Source organism: Psammomys obesus, unplaced genomic scaffold (assembly GCF_907164565.1).
Source record: "Psammomys obesus unplaced genomic scaffold, mPsaObe1.curated_primary_1811, whole genome shotgun sequence".
Lineage (NCBI taxonomy): Eukaryota > Metazoa > Chordata > Mammalia > Rodentia > Muridae > Psammomys > Psammomys obesus.
The window spans coordinates 4,391,683-4,411,329 of NW_026596460.1; the positions used below are offsets into that span (position 1 = coordinate 4,391,683).

Consider the following 19,647-nt stretch of genomic DNA (forward strand, 5'->3'; position numbering starts at 1 on the left):
AGATAGATAGATAGATAGATAGATAGATAGATAGATAGATAGATAGATACATAGATACATAGATAGATACATAGATACATAAATAGATGGATAGCACCCCACCCCAACTCAGAGCAGGAGCTGTAGAAGTTCAGATTAGAAATCTGAAGTGTGTGTGAGCCTAGTTGCTGGCTCATGCAGTGTCATCCCAGCATTTGTGAGGCTGCAGCAGGACCATCATGACTTCAAGATCAGCCTGGGATCTTGGGGACAATGAGACCTTATTTAAACTATAAAATAAAAATTCAGGTAAATAAACTAGAAATTCCAGACATGTCTTTATCTGTTTCTCACATTTTTTCTCCCACCACAAGGCCTGCTCTGCATGACCCCAAGATTAAACTCCAGAGTGTCCAGGCAAAACCCCACCCAGGCTTTCAACTGGGTGAAAAGCAACTTAGCTGGAAAAACAGACAACAAGAAGCCTTTTGCAATATTAAGACCAGGCATAGCAGCCTATCCAGTTCTATTAGTTCCAACAAACTGAATGACAGGTTTGGCAGGCTGAATTATTTCCCAGGTAATCAATCTAGTCTGCTATTGTTTAATTTCCCTGCCTCACCAAATGCAGGCCTCTCATTTCACCATCCTTCTTTGTTGCAAAGGAAGTTACTGCTAGCTTCTAACCCACATTAGTGATCTTGTCCTTGATCAATATAAAGCAAAGTATACATTTAAAGACATAGTCTGGGCACTGTCAATTGTAAAGGTCTAGAATAGTTAGCATAATACTAGTAGGCTAAAAGTTTGTTACTGGAAGAGGCCAGAGGAGCCCATGACATGACCATACCTTTTATACTCTTTGTCCCAGTCCTGGCAGGTTCCTGGAACACAGAGGACAAGGAAGGTGACAAACATAGGGTATAGGGGCTCAGGTCTAGATAATACGAGCAGAACTGGGGTAGGGGTGCTCTGGAGAGAGGGATGCCTCTTCCTGGGAATTGAGGTCTCACCAAGCACACCCTAACAGGATCCACTAACCCTGGCCTGGAGAAAGTCTTGCAGCCCCAGCATGCCATAGCAAGGAAAAAGACCCACTCAGAGATACGTGTTTATCCTCTATGGCTGCCCGGCTAGACTGCAAAGGACATAGTCACAGTTCCATGACCCCTCTTAGATGGTGCATTCTGGCACTACATCTTCCATTCAGGCAGACCATTCTGACAAACTCAAACTCCTAATGGACTTGAGAATTAAAAAACAAAACAAACAAACAAAAAAAAAACAAGGTGCTAAAAATCAGTAACAACTGCAAGACTGTAGTGGGAAGCCCACAAAGAAAAAAAAACAGAAGCTTTATTGTAAATTTTCCTTTTTAAATAAAAAAAAATGTAGGTTCTGGAGAGATGCTCAGTAGTTAAGAGCATTGGCTGCTCTTCCAGAGGCTCTGCGCTTGATTCCCAGACCCCACACAGGACTCATAATCCTAGGGGATCCAATGATCTCTTCTGGCCTCCATGGGCAATGCACACACATGAGGATCAGACATAAATGCAGACAAAACACTGATATACATTGTAAATATATATAATGTTAAAGTAAATACATTTTAAAATGTAAACATTAAGTTAAAATACTTTTTCTCCTAATATTTGTAGAGCAGTTGCATTATTGTGCTACTTTAAAGTCTAAGATTCACTCTAAAGTCTGAAGATTCTGCAATGATACAAAACTGCTTTTCACCATACCTTCCCAAAGAGAGATGTCTAAAATTACAAAGAGAGTAATTACTATCGTGATGAATATTAAAGGCCACCACAAAGCAAAGATGCAGTAAGGAAATGCATCAACATGTCAATGATTAATACTGTTGTTTCAACAGAAATATTTCCATGTCAAACTGTTACATATTTACCATTATTTTTCTAATAAATTCCCACTGCAAGACATATACCTTCTCTTACTTTTAAAACGAATGAGGCTGTCCACAATCCTGTTCAGGAAATTAATATAATTTAAATCTCTATTTAGAAATTATTATCAATAGGGCCAGTGAGATGGGTAAGCAGGTAAAGGCACTTGCTGGATAAGCCTGACAGCTGGAATTTGTTTCTTTAATCCTTGTAAAGGTGTGAGGATAGAGTTAACTCTGTACTTTTACCTTTTATCTCCACACAGCACCACGACATTCAAGCCACACAGACGAAGCAACAAATGGAACCAGAAAGATGGCTCGGTTGGAAGCAACACTTGTCACCAAACCTGAGGACTTGAATTGAATTCCTGGGACCTACATGGTAGAAGGATAGAGCCAGCTCCCTTCTGCAGGTTATCCTCTGACTTCCTCTATAAGTGAGCTGTGACAATCCACACTGACACAAGCATGCACACACAGAAAGAGAGAATAAATAAGCAAATCTTTTAAAATGAGCAAGAATAAATTATTTTAAATTGCCAACAAAATTAGCAATACGACTACCTTCAAAATACAGTGTTTAATTTTATGAATTAAACTTACATAAGCCCAAATAATCTGAATTTATGGTCAGGAATGAAGGGTTTTTTTTTTTTTCCTGCTTTTTTGTCCAGAGATGGTTAGATCACATGTGGTTGTCAGAAGCAATATAAAGATTCCATGTACCCTTCGCCCAGCTTCCCCCATGGGCTCATTAGGCTCAGCTCCAGTGAAATCTCATAGGAAGCCCACAGAACTTACTTAGGTCTCACTAGCTCTTTCTGCATTTGTGTGTGAATATAGTTTGGGGTAATTTTATTCCCTGTATAGACCTATGGGATTTTCAAGGCAGTCAAGAGTCAGGACTGCTCCGAGACCCTTTTATAGCCTTGGCTATCTTCCCTGTCCTGCAGCCTGACTCTTGGTATTGGTGAACAACTTTTGATGCAATGACTAGTTACTAGTCTGCCATATGTAAATAAATCAATCAATCACAGTGATTGAGAGTCAGGTAAACACTCTAACTTGATGCCTAGGAGTTCAGGAGGGAACTGACTGACAGGGTCATGATTGGCCACTGTGACTTTGGGAAAGTAAGCTCACCACAACAGTTCTATTACTATTATCGTCAATAACACGGGGCTAATAATAGAACTGTAAAAAAATGAGTGATTTTTTTAAGCAAGTGGAAATATCTGACATACAATAGATGGAAGTTATCATCTAAGAACTCAATCCTGTGAAGGACTGGCAAAATTCTAGCTAGGTCAGCCTGTGTTAAATAATGCTATGTAAATATAAACACAGTATAATTCAAGGACAGTACAAAGGAGGAGCAATAAACTCTAGCTGAGTCAGGCTCCATAGAAAACTGAGGATTTGTTCTGTGCTTTGAAGTATGTGTAAGACTTTGACTGAAATAGAAGGGAAGTAAAGATGTTCCAGGCTGATAACCAGCTTTTCTATTGGCCTGAGGCATAGGCCATTCTGAAAGACTGAAAGGCACAACAAAGGCTGGGACAGAGGGGAGCCAAGCCCTGGTAAAGGTTAGAACAAATCTTTAGGGGTAACTTGCAGGCTGAGCTGGAATTGGCATCCCAGCTTTATAACTCTGGTTAAGCCAAAAAGAGAATAGAAAGGAGAAAGCACCTCCAAACCAGACCCATGGTAATAGAGCCGATGTTAAAGCATTTTCTAAATTTCAGATCGAAGACAGTGGAGGTCAGTTACAAACAAGAGCAGTCACATGTCACTCACAGTCCACATTCTTAGCACAAAACCCAATCTGGAGCATTCTAAGCAAAGGAATGAAGATTTATTATGTTAATCCACACACCCCGATCTAATCTGGCCCTACCAGGACAGTGCCCACTTCACCCAGGTGTCCTCAATCCTTTTTACCAACAGCTCAAACCATCCTGTCCTTTGCTTTCCAAAGGAGCCTCTGGCTGGAGATGGGTGGTTCCTCCTTTCTTGTCCCCAGAAGTGGCACTATCAGCTTTGCGTCACTTGGCTATTTGCCCTCTTCACACTCTGAAAGTGGTGGTCTCTAACCCTGGGCCTGCCTGAGCCTTTCTCGGTTTTTATGCTTCACACCAAAACTTCTCTTTTTCCAGGATCCTGGCCTCCCGTGTTTGCTGAGACTCTGGTCTCACTATCCTAGACCTGTGTAGATCTCCACATGTCACAACTTACTCCTGCATCTCTGGTCTCAGCCCTCCCAGTGATCCTGGGTGTGGCTCAAAACAGAACAACTGCCTTGGAACATATTTTTCTGCCATCAATTACTTGTGGTTATCAGTAAATAAAAAAGAAAGGGAATGGACAAAGAGAGCTTACTTTACTCGCTCACCCCAGTTATAAGGTTAGCTCTGGGGGGAGGGGGGAGACGACAACAATTTCCTAACAGCAGCTGGTGCATTTCATTTGCTCTTCCATGATTGTATCCATAAAGAAGGAAGAAAGAAAAAGAAAGAAAAAGATGTTGTAACAAATGGTTCTTGCATGGTGGGGGGGTGGGTAGTGTAGTTTTTGTTTTGTCCCTATAAACTATGAAACCAATAAAAACAAAAATGCAAACACAGTTGAATATATCAAACAGTCAGAAACTGTGAAGATGAAATGTTGCCAAACAAGACTTGGAAATAAACATCCTTGAGACCCTAAAACAACATCTTGTGGTCTCCCATGGAACAGGGATGTCTTTCTTGTCTGACAAGTGTTAACTGCCATGACACAATCCCTTCCCTTCAAGTTGTTCCATCAGAGGTAGGACTTACTGTCACTTATTGTCAACACCGTCGCTTCCCATCAAGCAGGCAGTGTTGTACATCCTAAACAAAATCCGCTGGTAATCAAGTATAAGCCATTCTTCATGTAAATAAAGAAAGCACTGAACTGTGTCATTTTGAGGGAAAGAAATCACAATAAGCCCAGATGTTCAGAAGCAAGAGAAAACAAACTTTATATCCCAACCCTAACAAATTCAATTACGTGTTTGGAAAATTAACAAACCTTTAAAAATCCCCCACCCCAAGTCCCTAACAAAAATCTTTAACCTTCACCCAGAGAGCAGCCCATAAGAAAAAGACAAAAAAGCAGGAGCAAAGGCCAGAAGGATAACATTTTTTGTTTTCTGTTTAATGTGATAGGTTACACTCCTTTCGCATTTAAAAATTGTATCCTGCCACTCACTGCAAGGAGATACCCTAGGAGAGGGGGAAAAGTCATTTCCTTCCCTCCGCTCTGGGCCACCATCACCTATAGCCTCCACATTTATTCCGCAGAAGTATGGTTTTATTTTGCTCTGCAGTGCTCAAAAATCGACCCCAGAGCCTTGAACATGCTAAACACCAAACCGCTGAGTTGTACCCCAAGGCATTTCGAGAAAGGTTTTAATTGACTTTACTTTTCAAAAATCTAAAAGTGGCTCAGTTATGAGGTATAGTAAATCCCCCAAGGTTCTTGTTAAAGTACGTGTTTGGGGTCCCTCCTTTGACTAGTAGTAATTAAGATTTCAGAGAATGAAGCCTCAGGGCCCATTTTAAACAACTTCATTAAGAAATCCTGGTTCGGACACACGCCCTGTTCTCAGGCCCGCCCCGGGCCGGCGCGAGGACCCGCCCGGGCCAGTCTACTTCATTGCCTTGATGGAGAGTCTCCCCGCTCAGTGTGACCGTAACCCGTTCGGAGTCCCTCATGCATGTCTAACTTGAGAACCCAAGAGATGTCTCAGGCTGTGGCGCCCACGCAGGGCGGAGCAGCAGGAATAAATCGTTCTCCAGGATCAGGCGCCTCGGGGCAGACTCCGGCGCGCCGCAGCAAAGGAAAGCCCCCGGCGCCAAGCAATCTGGTTGTTTACGCCCGCGCGTGCGCGGCGCGGACTGTCAAATGGGTCGCTCCAGTCGCTGGCGCTCCCAGTCCGCGGGTCGCAGGGATCGGAGGAGTCGGAGCTGGAGCTACAGCCACAGCCGCAGTCGCAGCCAGAGCCATGGGCGGAAGATCCGGAGGCGACGGGAACACGAGGGGCGAACGCAGGCGGCGCGAACGCAGGCGCCGCAGCCGGGGACGCAGGTCAGATTCCGAGGGAGACCGGCGGCAGAGGTCTGGGAGGCGAAGCCGGGACCCTCGGCCACCCCGATGGCACCCACAGGACAATTCTTCACACTCTGACTCTGGGGAGGAGCTGCCACGAGGCTCCAGGGCCCGGCGGGGTCGTAGGCGCTCGTGGTCCCCAGGGTCATCAGCATCTAGCTCAGAATCCCCAAGACGCTCCCGGAGCCCTGGGGCAGCCGCCCTGACCCTGAGCCAGCAGCAGAGCCTGCAGGAGCGGCTGAGGCTGCGTGAGGAGCGGAGGCAGCAAGAAGAGATGCTCAAGGCCTTCGAGACGCCCGAGGAGAAGCGTGCGAGGCGACTGGCCAAGAAGGAAGCCAAGGAGCGCAAAAAGCGGGAGAAGATGGGCTGGGGCGAGGAGTACATGGGCTACACCAACACCGACAACCCCTTTGGGGACAACAACCTGCTGGGCACCTTCATCTGGAACAAGGCGCTGGAGAAGAAAGGCATCAGCCACCTGGAAGAGAAGGAGCTGAAGGAACGCAACAAGAGGATCCAAGAAGACAACCGGCTGGAGCTGCAGAAGGTGAAGCAGCTGCGGCTGGAGCGGGAGCGAGAGAAAGCCATGCGGGAGCAGGAGCTGGAGCTGCTGCAGCGGGAGAAGGAGGCAGAGCACTTTAAGACCTGGGAGGAGCAAGAGGACAGCTTCCACCTCCGGCAGGCCAAGCTTCGCTCCAAGATCCGAATCCGAGATGGGCGGGCCAAGCCCATCGACCTGCTGGCCAAGTACATCAGCGCCGAGGATGACGACCTGGCCGTCGAGATGCACGAGCCCTACACCTTCCTCAATGGCCTCACGGTGGCTGACATGGAGGACCTGCTGGAGGACATCCAGGTGTACATGGAGCTGGAACAGGGCAAGAATGTGGACTTCTGGCGGGACATGACGACCATCACGGAGGACGAGATCGCCAAGCTCCGAAAGCTGGAGGCCTCAGGCAAAGGGCCGGGTGAGCGCCGTGAGGGAGTCAACGCCTCTGTCAGCTCAGATGTGCAGTCGGTGTTCAAGGGCAAGACTTACAACCAGCTGCAGGTCATCTTCCAGGGCATTGAGGGCAAGATTCGCGCAGGCGGCCCCAACCTCGACATGGGTTACTGGGAGAGCCTGCTGCAGCAGCTGCGTGCACATATGGCCAGGGCCAGGCTCCGCGAGCGTCACCAGGATGTACTCCGGCAGAAGCTGTTCAAACTGAAGCAGGAGCAAGGTGTGGAGAGCGAGCCACTGTTCCCCATCCTCAAGTCGGAGCCCACGGCTACTCACAGCCCTGAGCCTGAGGAGCAGGACCCCAGCCCCGGGCCGTCTGTGGACCCCGCGGAACCTGAGGGGCCTCCACCACCCGGGGAGGCGGAGGCAGAGCCTGAGGCAGATGGGGAGGCGGTGCTGATGGAAGAGGACTTGATCCAGCAGAGCCTGGCGGACTACGACGCCGGCCGCTACAGCCCACAGCTGCTCACTTCGCATGAGCTGCCACTGGACGCGCATGTGCTGGAGCCACATGAAGACCTGCAGCGGCTGCAGCTCTCACGCCAGCAGCTCCAGGCCACAGGGGATGCGAGCGAGAGCGCCGAAGACATCTTCTTCCGGCGTGCCCGTGAGGGCATGGGACAGGATGAGGCGCAGTTCAGCGTGGAGATGCCGCTTAGCGGCCGCGCCTACCTGTGGGCGGACAAGTACCGGCCTCGCAAGCCGCGATTCTTCAACCGCGTGCACACGGGCTTTGAGTGGAACAAGTACAACCAGACACACTATGACTTCGACAACCCGCCGCCCAAGATCGTGCAGGGCTACAAGTTCAACATCTTCTACCCTGACCTCATCCGCAAACGCGCCACGCCCGAGTACTTCCTGGAGGCCTGCCCAGACAACCGCGACTTCGCCATCCTGCGCTTCCACGCTGGCCCGCCCTATGAGGACATCGCCTTCAAGATCGTCAGCCGCGAGTGGGAGTACTCGCACCGCCACGGCTTCCGCTGCCAGTTCGCCAATGGCATCTTCCAGCTCTGGTTCCACTTCAAGCGGTACCGATATCGCCGGTGACACAGGTGGCGCCCGCCAGGCTGGACCCTGGACAGCTCCCAGGTGGGAGGGCGGAAGGGACCTGGCTGCTTCCCTTAAGCCTTGGGATTGAATCAGCTCTACGGTTGGTCGGCAGCACCATGTGGCTGTGGCCTTCCGGATCCCCTCCCATCTGAAAAGGAACAGATCTATTTCTCTGAAAAGACTGCCTTAGGCGGCAGAAATACTCTTTTGTTTCCACGGACTTGTTCAGCCGCGGAACTCCATGTGGTTTTGATACATTTAATAAAAAGCTTATTCTTGGGAAAAAAAATTAAAAAAATTTAAAATCCTGGTTCATGGCTGGGTTTCAGAATATTTTAAAAACCACCAGTTCAAAGTGCTCCTAACACCTGGGTATGGGGCACAGAGGGTCAGCCTCTGGAAGGCCCTTATTCCAAGGGAGAGGGCTTGCTTGTAGGCAGGCTGTGACATGGTAAGTCACACAGCTCACAGCCAAGGTCAGCACTTCTAAGAAGTGGTTCTTGGTCCAAGAGAGACTCTGCTGTTCAGGGTTCCCCAGTCTGCCTCCTGTTTGCCCCCTATGTCGCCATCAATGGGTAAGGACCATGTAGCATTGACATGACCCATTCTACTGAGCTACTCTTTTCACCTGTGTCTACCAATAAGCTGCTGTGGGCAAGGCAGTCATTTTTCCCACAGTCCCTGATACCCAGTCGTTGTCCTCTAAGTGTATACTCAAGTGAACCACAGTGTTCCAGCTACAACCACGTCACCACCAAATAAGCCTGCACCCATTTCCGGCTTGCCTGACCTAGACTGCTACAGATTTTCTATCATAGAAACTGGATGTTGTGCCTAAAATTCTCTTTAAACCTGGTATCAGTTTTACAGGGGCATAAGAATGAAAGGCAGATGCCCCAATTTCTGATTACTAAAAGTTATTTAGTTTGCATTTTAATCTTTTAAATTTTATCCCTGCCCTCCTCTGTGTGTGTGTGTTATGTGAGGGCTCATGTCACCACCCCAAGACTATGGAGGTCAGAGGACAACTTTTAAGAGCTAGTTCTCTCCTACTTTTCATTCTGGAGTAAACTCAGGTTATCAGGTTTTGGGAAAAGGTGCTTTTACCCACTGAGCCATCTTACTAGCCCTTAGTTAATTTATCTTTTTACGTTGCAGAAAGAATTAAAACTCCTACAGCCTTCTAGAGTCTCTCTGTGTACAGGAAGCCTCTCAGAGAGTCTTAGGACACAGGAAAACATTCCCGGTAGCTGATTGTTTAATACGGCAGGAAACCGCCTGGTGTCCAGGAGCTTTGAAATACTGAAATCAAAACACCTGCTCTCTGGTCAGGGCACGATCTTCATGCCCCAGCTCCCAGCAGCTGTTTCAATCTGGCCAGCACTTACATTCCTCACCCCCTCCCACTCCTGTGGTAAGAAGCAACAATAATTTTGTAATTTATCTTTTTCAAAGAGAAATAAACATTCCAGGAACCAGGAATGTCTTGGATTAGAAAGTTGGTATTAAATGGGCAAGCACAGCAAGAAACCCTGGACAAGCCTGAACCTCATCTACACAAAGTTGTGCGGATCCCAGAAGTATAATCTCCAGGCCTGGGGTACTTTCAGCTCCAGTCCTGCTTTTGCCCCTGGATCTGTATGTTAAGGATACTTAAGTCAGTTCAGACTTTGAGGCACAAGAAACCTTGAAGCAAGCAGTAGAAGGACTGTCTCATCTTCATGAGTGGTTTCAGAGATCTCTCTGCACAAGCAAGGGTCAAGAGCTAACCACAACCATATCCATTCACTGCCTGCTGGGATGTGGGTGAACCTGGGAACATCACCTTCAAAGACACCCAAACAGGTCTGCAATACTGCTGCTGCTCTGCTCTTGCCCCAGTGTTAGGGCATCTGGTGCCCAATGGGCTGCATAAAGGCTCGCAAGGAGCTGCGGGATGGATCTCCCAGCCTCCCCAACCCCCACCACAGGTGTCCGGCGCCTCGCCCTGGGGGTGGGGTTGGGGGCGCAAGCTCCGGCTGTGCTCCCTGGCTTGTGCAGACTCCACACACCTGGCCAACCCACGTACTTCATTAAGGCTGCGCCTGTTGTACCAGGGAGGGCTGAGGAGTGGGAGTCTGGGCCATGCAACCCACGGAGAAGCTCAGCAGGAAACTGCGGGGTGAGCACGCATGGGGGTCGTCCTTGGGGAGAGCTTGCTGAGCCCATGAAGTCTGCGGGCCAGTCTGCCAATCTTAAGAGCCTGCTTAGGTCTGTGGGTGGTAGTGGGGAAGAGAGCCGACCTTACTACATTCTTCTATTTAGGGATCATCCAGAAGGGTTGAGGTAGAAAGCTGGTCTCCAGCACTGGTCTAATCTAGGTTCTGACACTCACCCTTCTCACTAAAGTACATTACCCAATAATGTTCAAGTTCGCTGAGTGTCTACTTTGTACCATATTTATTATTGTGCTACAAGCCCTGTGAAAGTGCTAGGAAGTTTACTTATTCCAGTGACCCTCCATTCACCATTACTTTCTGAAGTGTTCCATGGTGTATTTAGAATCGTCTGGAAGAGGCTCTTGAGTCGGGACTTGCCCCCAGCTTTATATATTGTTAGAAAGTTATTTTTTCGAGTCAACATCAAAGGCTCTAGTTAGCACTTATTTACACATTTTCTGGTTTCATTGGAAATGACAGCAACTCCGGGAGGTGGGTTTTCTTGTGTTCTGAGTACATGAAGAAAAGAAGGGAAGTGTTTGGGATCCTGGGAAAAATTCTAGGAGGTGGTCGAGGGTCGCCTGTGCCCCTGTGCCTATCCCTGTGTGGTCTTGGGTTGGTTACTCAGCAAGCTTGCCGCCATTTCTTGACCTGAGGGGAAGTGCCTGTCTTTTGGTGGGGCGATCAAATGGGTACTGCGATCAGTGTTAGCACCCACAGCAAGCATGGTTTGTAAGCGTTGCCTCAGAGTTGGGAGCGTGAGCGTCCGGGTGGGAAGAGGTTTTCCCTCCGGATGGGAGCTTTTTCTCATATGCAGAAGAGTTGGACTGGGTGGAAGGAGAGGTGGAAAGGATCCAAAACACATGGATTGAGGAGGGAGAGGGGAAAGGGCACAGTAAAGACATGTTTCCTGTGATCCCCACAGATAGCCTCTGCCTGTGCCTGTGTTGTGGAGCCCCAAGGAGCCTGCTTTGTCTCCTCTGCAGGCCATAGTATCTTGCTTTCCTTCTGGAACAGGAAAGCCAGAACGGCAGCCTGTCTGCAGCTCTCTTCCTACTCACCCCTTCCCCAACAACTGTCTATTAGAAATATAGATGCCTGTCCCCTGAACTTGCACCTCAGATATCTGGGAAATTTTGAGAAAATGTGTGCCCAGCTTTCCACTATTCTCACATTAAGACCATGCATATTTGCAAGTAGTCGTTTACATTTTCCAGAGCAATTGGATTAATGTAAATCAGGGGTTCTCGACTTGTGGGTCATGATCCTTTTGAGATGTGGAATGACTCTTTCACAGGGATCTGTCTAAGACCATGAGAAAAAAAAAAAACAGATATTTACATTATGATTCATAATAGTAGCAATATTACAGTTACAAGGTAGCAACAAAAATAATTTTATGGTTGGGGGTCAGCACAACATAAGGAACTGTACTAAAGGGTTGCAGCCTTTGGCAAGTCGAGAACCACTGCTCTAATCCATCCTCCTGACTGTCCAGTTAGGAAGGTCAGACTGGCATTCAGGCCTCATTTGGTAGACAGGCAAAGGAAAGCTTAGGTTCTAACAACAGATTAGAACCAGGGAGGAAGGGACCCTACCACCCAGTTCAGAGGCCAGTGACTACTGCTCTCCATAGGCCAGGAAGCTGGTGGCAAGGCCAGGACTGCTGAGCAGGAGACAGAGGTACCTCTACGGGAAACTGCCCCACCTACTCAAGATGACCATGGCAAGAGGTCCTCACTCCCCAGAGCTGGCTCAGGAAAGAGGCCACTGTCAAAGATCACGGGGGAGTCAGTAGCTGCTGACACCTGCAGAGTGCACAAAGACCCAGCACCAGCTGCATGTAGTCCCCAACCCCAGGGAGAAGTTTTCTCTCTTCCAGAGAAAAAGCCAAAGAGAGTGAAGTCATCCATTTCTGCAGTCCCTGGTAAGCCCAAAAGGCCAAACATCATGGCTTTGGCATTAACATCATCTTTTACGATGTCACTCAACGTGTGCTACACACAAACATGTGCTTTCTGAGCCAGGCCAAGCCCCCAGTCTCCTCAAGACACTGACCCAGAAGAGTCAAGCGGAAGACCTGAAGAAAGAATCCCTAGAAGTCACCTGTCAACTTCGGAAAAAGACTCGAACCCTGTACCGCTCAGGTTAGTCCCTCGAGATGGAGGAAACTGATCTGTGAAAGGTGTGGCCTCAGGATGTTGGGGTGTGGTTAGTCCCTTTGTCCTGCATGCTTCTTTTTGTCCATGACAATGCCAACACTTTTGACTCCTGAAGGGAAGGTGAGGCAAGTTGTCTTGACTTGTTAAGCCTGGATAGAAGAGCCAGAGATGTATATATCACACCATCTCCATGAAAGGAGGCCTGGCTAGTGGGCTGGAGCCAATGGCCTTATCTGCTATGAGCATCTTCTTTTCTTTTCTCCTACTATGGTGTCTGGCCTCCCCATTAAGTGTCTTGTTTCTGCAGACCAGCTGGAGGACCTGGAGCGGATATTCCAGGAAGACCACTATCCTGACAGTGACAAGCGCCACGAGATTGCCCAGATGGTGGGGGTCACCCCCCAACGCATCATGGTAAAGGGGGGCTGGCTAATTGGTCAGCAGAGTAACATGGAAGTTGCCGGTTAGAACTATCTAGAAGAGGGCATGTGCTCAGCCTCAGCTGGGACAGAGGCTGAAGTTAGTCTCAGATGCAAGGGTGTCCCAACTGTTCCACCAGCCACAGCATTAACCAATTAAAAGAGGAAGGCAAACACCGCAGAGATCTTTTTAATCGTCTAAGCTGAGTTGCAGCTGAAACCCAGTAAAGGGCACTCCACAGTCACCCCCAAGCCTCTGTCTCTGCCAGCATTCTCAAGTTCAGGTGCCTTCCTCTCTCCATAGGTGTGGTTTCAGAACCGCAGGGCAAAGTGGCGAAAAGTAGAGAAACTGAATGAAGAGAATAAGAATGGTCCTGTAGCCCCCAGTGTGGACAGCAGCCAGTGCAGGTACGCATGGCCCCTGGGCTTTGGTTGTCCACACCAAGCAAGAGTGGGGTCCACACAGGAGTCCTGGGGTCTTGAAGGAGAATATTGGAAGCTGGGAGAGGATTCCTGGGTGTATTAGCTAATCCTTCATGGAATTTGGGCTGGGCTGGGACAAGGAGTTGCTGGTGGCCCTTTCCTTGCACCAAATCTGAGTTCTAAATTAAATAGCCACAAGAGCCAAGGTCTTCCTTCTCTCTGCCTCCAGATCTGCACCTGAGCTCCTAGCTGCTATACCTACAGACCTAGAGCCTGGCCCTGTTCCTCCAGAGCACATTCTGGATGCCTTTCCTGGTGAGCGCCCACCTTCAGAAAGCGTTTTTTTTTTTTTTTTTTTTTTTTTTGGGGGGGGAGACAGGGAGGAATGAAAGCTAAAAAGGTAGTTGAAACAAAAATAAAAAAGCCTTTGCTCCACAGAAGTGGCAGTGACCACAGTTCTCTAAGGTTGTATACCAGTCAAGCCCTGGGCATTGTGCTGTCTGCCATTTAGCTGTGTCATAGCTACCCCCTCATCCCCATCTCCTCACATTGAAAACCCCTATTTGCCATATTTTCCTAGAGCCTCCCATGTTGCTGACTTCCAACCAGACTCTGACCCCATCTCAGCACAATGGGGGTGCTCAGAGGGTGGCAGTGACCCCACCACTCCTCAGCCCACCACCTATTCAAAGGAGCAACCTTCCCCTTCCTCTGGATCCTGTTCAAATTCCTCAAGTGATGCCTCCACTTCAGGATATTCCTGGGAGTGACAGCATATACAAGGACATCCCCTGTGGGTCCTGGGGCACCAGGTATGGAGACTAAGCTCATTTGTAGCCTTGGAGACAAGGAAAGGAAGATAGTAGGGAGAGGAAAGGGCTGAGTGGGTCAATGAGTGGCTTCTATGATGGGGAGTAAAGGATGTGTGGGTTTGGAGGAGAAGTGAGCTGGTACTTTGTAGCAGTAGAAGAGAGACAAGGGGAAGCAGTGAGCGGGGCTGGGAAGCATGGGGGATGTGGAAGTGGTGTCCAAGGTTTGATGTTGCCACAGAGATGGAGAAAGAAACTAAAAGGGAATGGTCTCTTTACTGTGTGTGGGACTGAGAAGCTCACTGTTACACCTCATTAAATACTCCTATGTCCTTCATAGCATCACCTCACCACCCACCTACTCAAACTTGGAAGACCTTGGGCCTCAGGATTATCAAGCAAGCAGCCACTTGGGTTCATTCCAGTTCTCCCAGGCTCCACAGACCCCTCCTTTCCCACCCCTTCAGTCCCAGTTTCCATACCTGCCCCCCTTCCCTTTCCCCATTCCAAGCTCGCTGACATTCCTACCACTGGAAGACTCTCTTTTTTCATTTCCTTTTGGCCTCAATGGGGACTTGTCGCAGGAATATTGTCCAGGGCCCCCACCAGGTCAGAGCTTGCTACAGCTACCTGCTGGAAATATGGGTGAGTTTGAGCTGGAAAGAAAACTTCCCCTTTTGTTTAAAAGTGGGAAAGGACAAATTGCCTCCTTATCTAGAAGGCAGATTTAGGTAGCTCAAGTATGGTGAGCAAATCTCCTGCTTGCCCCTGTTTGTAGCTATCCTGAAACTTCTGTTGGCCTGGTATTGGAACACTAGTTTCATCTTCTTGAAGGATTTGGTGACCATTACAAATAATGAACAAAAGGATCTGGGACAACAGAATTGGTAGTAGCTATTATGCCTAGCTACCTGGACTTCTGAAACCCCAAAGCCCACCATCATGAAAAAGTTCTATAGGGGGAATGAAAGAGACATCCAGGTGATTCCTGGTCTTCTGGGTACCTATATAAGCCAGCAGTTGGTCTCGACCCATGGTCTACTAAGTCACAGTTATGAAACCATAAGACCTGGAGTCCAGGAGCTTGTCTGATTCTGGGGGAGAAGCTCATGGTCCTGAGGAAGAACAATAGGACTCTTCTACAATTTATTTGGTGACATTTGATGCTCATAGTCCTGAGCTAATAATTCCTGTGTTCTTTGACCCCACAGGTCCAGGACCCTGGAATGGCCATTGTTTGCCAGAACATCCCTCCCCTCATACATTCTGCCCTCAAGCTTTGGGACACCCCCTAGACCTGCTTCCAGCTCCTTGTGCTCAGATTATGAGCAAGCAGTCTTCCGTAGGCCTCAATGGGCTTCCTGAAAACACTAGACCAGAGTCAGGGGCCTCACAAAGCAAACTGGCAGAGGAGGAGACTGCCTCTTTCCTTGAGAAGCCCACACCAGAGCAGGTCAGAGACAAAAATAAGAATAGCCATGCAACTGGGGACAAAGAGTGAAGAAAAGGTGCTTGTCGGGGGCCTGGGGAGAAGAACAGGATTGAAAGGTTTGAAAGGCTACAAACTGGCCTGGTATGGGAGTCCAAGGTCTTTCCAGCCTGGGCTTAGAGAAGGAAGGGAGATGGCATCATATTTTCCCCTTTTCCCCTTGGGAGTTCTAAAGAGAGAAGGGCCATGTTACTCTGAACTATACATCAGTTTATTTCCTTCCTAGACACTGAGTTGGTGTCCACTGTATGCAATAAAAAAACTACTGGGTATTTGTGTATATGTGTGTGTGAATGTGAAGAGCTGTATTCCTGCTTACTTGGCTTACTGTGCTTGCTAGATGAAAACCTCAAGGGAGGTCCCCACTAGGCATCCCTATGTGGACTCTGGCATTTTCCTGGGCCCATTTCTCCACTAAAGGAGGTAGGATTTCAGCACTTTATGCTTTTTTTTCAGTCCTGCTACTAAAGTCTATTCCCAAACCCAGCACTGAAAATCTGGACCCCTCTCTCAAGCTTGAGCTTCATAGGGATAGTATCGCAAAAAAAAAAAAAAAAAGTGTGATGGCATGGAAACTATTGGATGTCAGCTGTCTATTACTGTGAATCCTAACTTATTTTTTCCAAAAATTACTTTTTGGTGAAATGAAGGGATAACAGAAGGGAAGAATGAGGTGTGATGGGTACCTAAAACACTATGGCAAGTAGGCTGTACTTCCCTGGTTAGGACAATGTCATGCTACCTTTAATCTCTAAACAAATAGGACCTCTCACTGAGTTGGGATGAAGAATCCGAGGATTTTTCTTTTACACCATAACTGGAAAAGGAACCAAAAGACATATTACTAAGTACGTGGTGAGAATATGTTAAAATGGCTACCATTTCTTACTTAACCATGAAGTAAAGTTTTGAAAGCTTTGTCTATTTATAGCTACTATTTGTGGTAAGGAGATAAATCTAAGACAGCTATGGTGATGGTTTGAGGTATGGAAAAAGGAGGCAAAATAATAGGTTGACAAGAGAAAAATGTTCTCTCATGGTCTAGACAATAGGACAAGAGCGAGCTCAGGAATGAATGAAGAGAACATGAGGCCACACCCATGTGTGCATGCCCGTCTTCCGGCCCAGTACAGGCAAGCTTCATATCTGCATGAAGCATTGCAGCCTCCTCCTCTCCTATGGTGGTTAGCCAAACTGGACAAGTGGCATTCCACAATGAAGGAAGAATAGTAGACCTTACTGGCTCTTGTATGAGCTCCTACTTGATTATAAAGACAAGATGGTGGCTGTACAGTCATTTTGTGTGAGAAGGTAAAGGGTGGTAGAGATGCCAGAGAGACAGACCCAAATGGAAAAGAAAAGGAGAGTAGAGATTATAGGAAATAAAACATTGACTGAGTGATGTATTTTATTCTGTGACTATTCTTTTCTATCCTCAAATAAGTTTCAAAGAGGAAAAGTAAAGCCCAGATATGGAGACAGTGAGGTAAAGGGGACAAAGGGCAAAAGTATGAAAGAATAGGTCATACAGAGAAAACAGTGAGGAGGAGCATGGAGAATCCATGAAAAGTCAAGCTGAAAATGCCAGGGAAACCTGGGGATTCATGACTTGAAAGGGGAAAATGGAGAAAGGAGTTCTTAAAATCAGTATTCTCATACAGAAGGAGGCTTCAAAGAATTGAAAATGAGTTTGGTAAAATGAGTGCAAATTTGTCAAAGGGTGCAAAAATCTACCACAGAAATGCCCAGCATGGGAAGAAATGAAACGAGGAGGAGGATTCGACTAGTATGAGGTGGGAAAGTTTATAAAGAGTAAAAAGAATGTGAGTGAAGGGGACATGTGAATACTGGTTAAGGGAGGGACACAGGAGAAAGAAGAGGGGAGATAAGGGATTTAGGAAGAACAAAGGAGAGGGCATCAGGATAATGAAGTCAAGAGAGAACACCAAGAAACAGTGGGGGAAAGGTAAGCGGCAAAGAGAAGAGGGAGGCTCTGAGCTGTAGGGAGCATAGAATTGTGGCCATATGGAGAAGGATGGTCACTGTCGAGTCTACAGTGTGAGGGCAGGCGATGAACCCACCCAAGCAAGAAGCAGGTGGATCTAATGATGGAAAAGAGGATTGCTTTGGCTGTAGCAGATGGGAGAGTGTGTCCCCTGAAATAGGGAGGGCAGTTCTCATGGGGAACAAGGGTGCAGGTGATTCGAATGATATTCTGAGAAGACCGAGACATTTAAAGAGTCAGTTGCAGTAGGAGATAAGTGATGGGAAGGGGAGACATGGAAAAGAGCTGGCTGTTCAGGAGTCAGTGCTGTGTGTTAGCATGTGACCAAGCATCTGTCTACACTAGTGAAAGATCTATAATCATCTAGGGGTAGGGAAACTTCAGTAATTATGTTAAGATTATATTATTTGCTATTCTTCAGGACTGAGTTGCTATTGACACTCAAAAGCATTTAAAGAGGAATCTGAAATCCAGGAAGTACATGACAAAGTTTAGTCCTGTTTCTTTTTTCCTTCCAAGTATTGGCAGCCATGACTCAGCCTTCCTGTAAGTTGAAGCTATATTTAGCATCTAACTCTGGTAACCTATAATACTTCATAAATTAGAATTTGTTGTGATTATTGGATTTTTTTTCCCAAAAACTCACTCTCATAATAATTGTTTACAAATCCATCAAAATAGTTCTTGGTTCAGTGGCTATAAGAAACCAAAAAAAAAAAAAAAAAAAAAATCTCAAGGGCAGGCTCTTTGACCTCCCCACCACCCCCAGGAGAGGAGCAGTCCTGTTAGGCCACAGAGGAGGACTTTGCAGCCAGCCCTGAAGATACCTGATAAAACAGGGTCAAATGAAAGGGGAGGAGGTCCTCCCCTATCATCGGACTTGGAAAGGGGCAGGGAGGAGACCAGGGAGGGAGTGTGGGCTTGGGGAGGGAATGAGGGAGCGGGATACAGCTGGGACACAGAGTTTAAAAAATGTAACTAATAAGAAAAATAAAATTAAAAAAAAAAAGAACCAAAAAAAAAGGCACTGTTTGGAGTGGAAACAAAATATATTATGCAAACATCTTTCTCCATTGATCTTTGAGGTATCCCTTCAAATTTGTGGAATAATTATCCATAGATTAAAATCATCAGCAATCCAAAATATATTTGGAAGAAAAATGCATCTGAATAGTATTCTATTGTGTGAATGTACCACAGTTTCTTTATTCATTCTTTGGTTGAGGGACATCCAGGTTGTTTCCAGTTTCTGGCTATTATGAATAAAGCTGCTATGAACATGGTTCAGCAAATGTCCTTGTTGTATAGTGGAGAATCTTTCTGGTGTATGCCCAGTAGTGGTATAGCTGGGTCTTGAGGTAGTGCTATTCCTAATTTTCTGAGACAGAGACAGATTGATTTCCAAAGTGGTTGTACAAGTTTACATTCCTACCAGCAATGGAGGAATGTTACCCTTTCTCTACATCCTCACCAGCATGTGTTGTCACTTGAATTTTTGATCTTAGCCATTCCGATGGGTGTAAGATGGAATCACAGAGTCATTTTGATTTGCATTTCCCTGATGACTAAGGACATTGAGCATTTCTTTAAGTGCTCTCCACCATTCGAAATTTCTGTGTTGAGAATTCTCTGTTTCGTTCTGTACCCCATTTTTACTTGGATTATTTGCTTTGTGGGTGTGTAATTTCTTGAGTTATTTATATGTTCTGGATATCAGGCCTCTCAAATGTAGGATTGGCACAGACATTTCCCTAACCTGCAGACTGCCATTTTGTTCTATTGATAGTGTCCTTTGCTTTACAGAAGCTTTTCAGGTTCAAGAGGTCTCATTTATTAATTTTAGATCTTAGTTACACAATGGACTACTACTCAGCCATTAAAAACAAGGAAATCATGAAATTGCAGGCAAAGGGATGGAACTAGAAACGATCATCCCAAGTGAGGTAACACAGACCCAAAAAGACACACACTTATAAGCAGATTTTAGCCATATATTACAGGATAGATATACACAGACCCCATGAAGATAGTCTGATGGGCATCTTAGGCTCC

The 19,647-nt window shown here is 46.9% G+C and overlaps 2 protein-coding genes across 2 annotated transcripts; both read left to right on the forward strand.

Annotated features, from left to right (window-relative positions):
• Positions 1–5,775: 5,775 nt before the first annotated feature.
• Positions 5,776–8,400, forward strand: LOC129669979 (splicing factor Cactin-like). The gene is given in 2 exon segments (XM_055598346.1): positions 5,776–5,962; positions 5,964–8,400. Coding segments are annotated over 2 exon segments (2,262 nt in total). The 5' UTR covers positions 5,776–5,824; the 3' UTR covers positions 8,088–8,400.
• Positions 8,401–10,182: 1,782 nt separating this feature from the next.
• Nobox (NOBOX oogenesis homeobox) lies at positions 10,183–15,687 on the forward strand. The gene is made up of 9 exons (XM_055598344.1): positions 10,183–10,251; positions 11,925–12,215; positions 12,316–12,435; positions 12,758–12,864; positions 13,174–13,277; positions 13,522–13,607; positions 13,873–14,104; positions 14,442–14,746; positions 15,313–15,687. The coding sequence occupies exons 1-9, from the start codon at positions 10,215–10,217 to the stop codon at positions 15,600–15,602; spliced, it is 1,572 nt and encodes a 523-aa protein (XP_055454319.1). The 5' UTR covers positions 10,183–10,214; the 3' UTR covers positions 15,603–15,687.
• The last annotated feature ends 3,960 nt before the right edge of the window (positions 15,688–19,647 follow it).

Excerpts from the sequence above, each read along its gene's own strand:
- Nobox (XM_055598344.1), top strand. The coding sequence starts at position 10,215 with ATGCAACCCACGGAGAAGCTCAGCAGGAAACTGCGGG. Across the intron at positions 12,436-12,757 it reads TCGAACCCTGTACCGCTCAG|ACCAGCTGGAGGACCTGGAG; the intron begins GTTAGTCCCTCG and ends TTGTTTCTGCAG. Across the intron at positions 13,608-13,872 it reads CATTCTGGATGCCTTTCCTG|AGCCTCCCATGTTGCTGACT; the intron begins GTGAGCGCCCAC and ends ATATTTTCCTAG.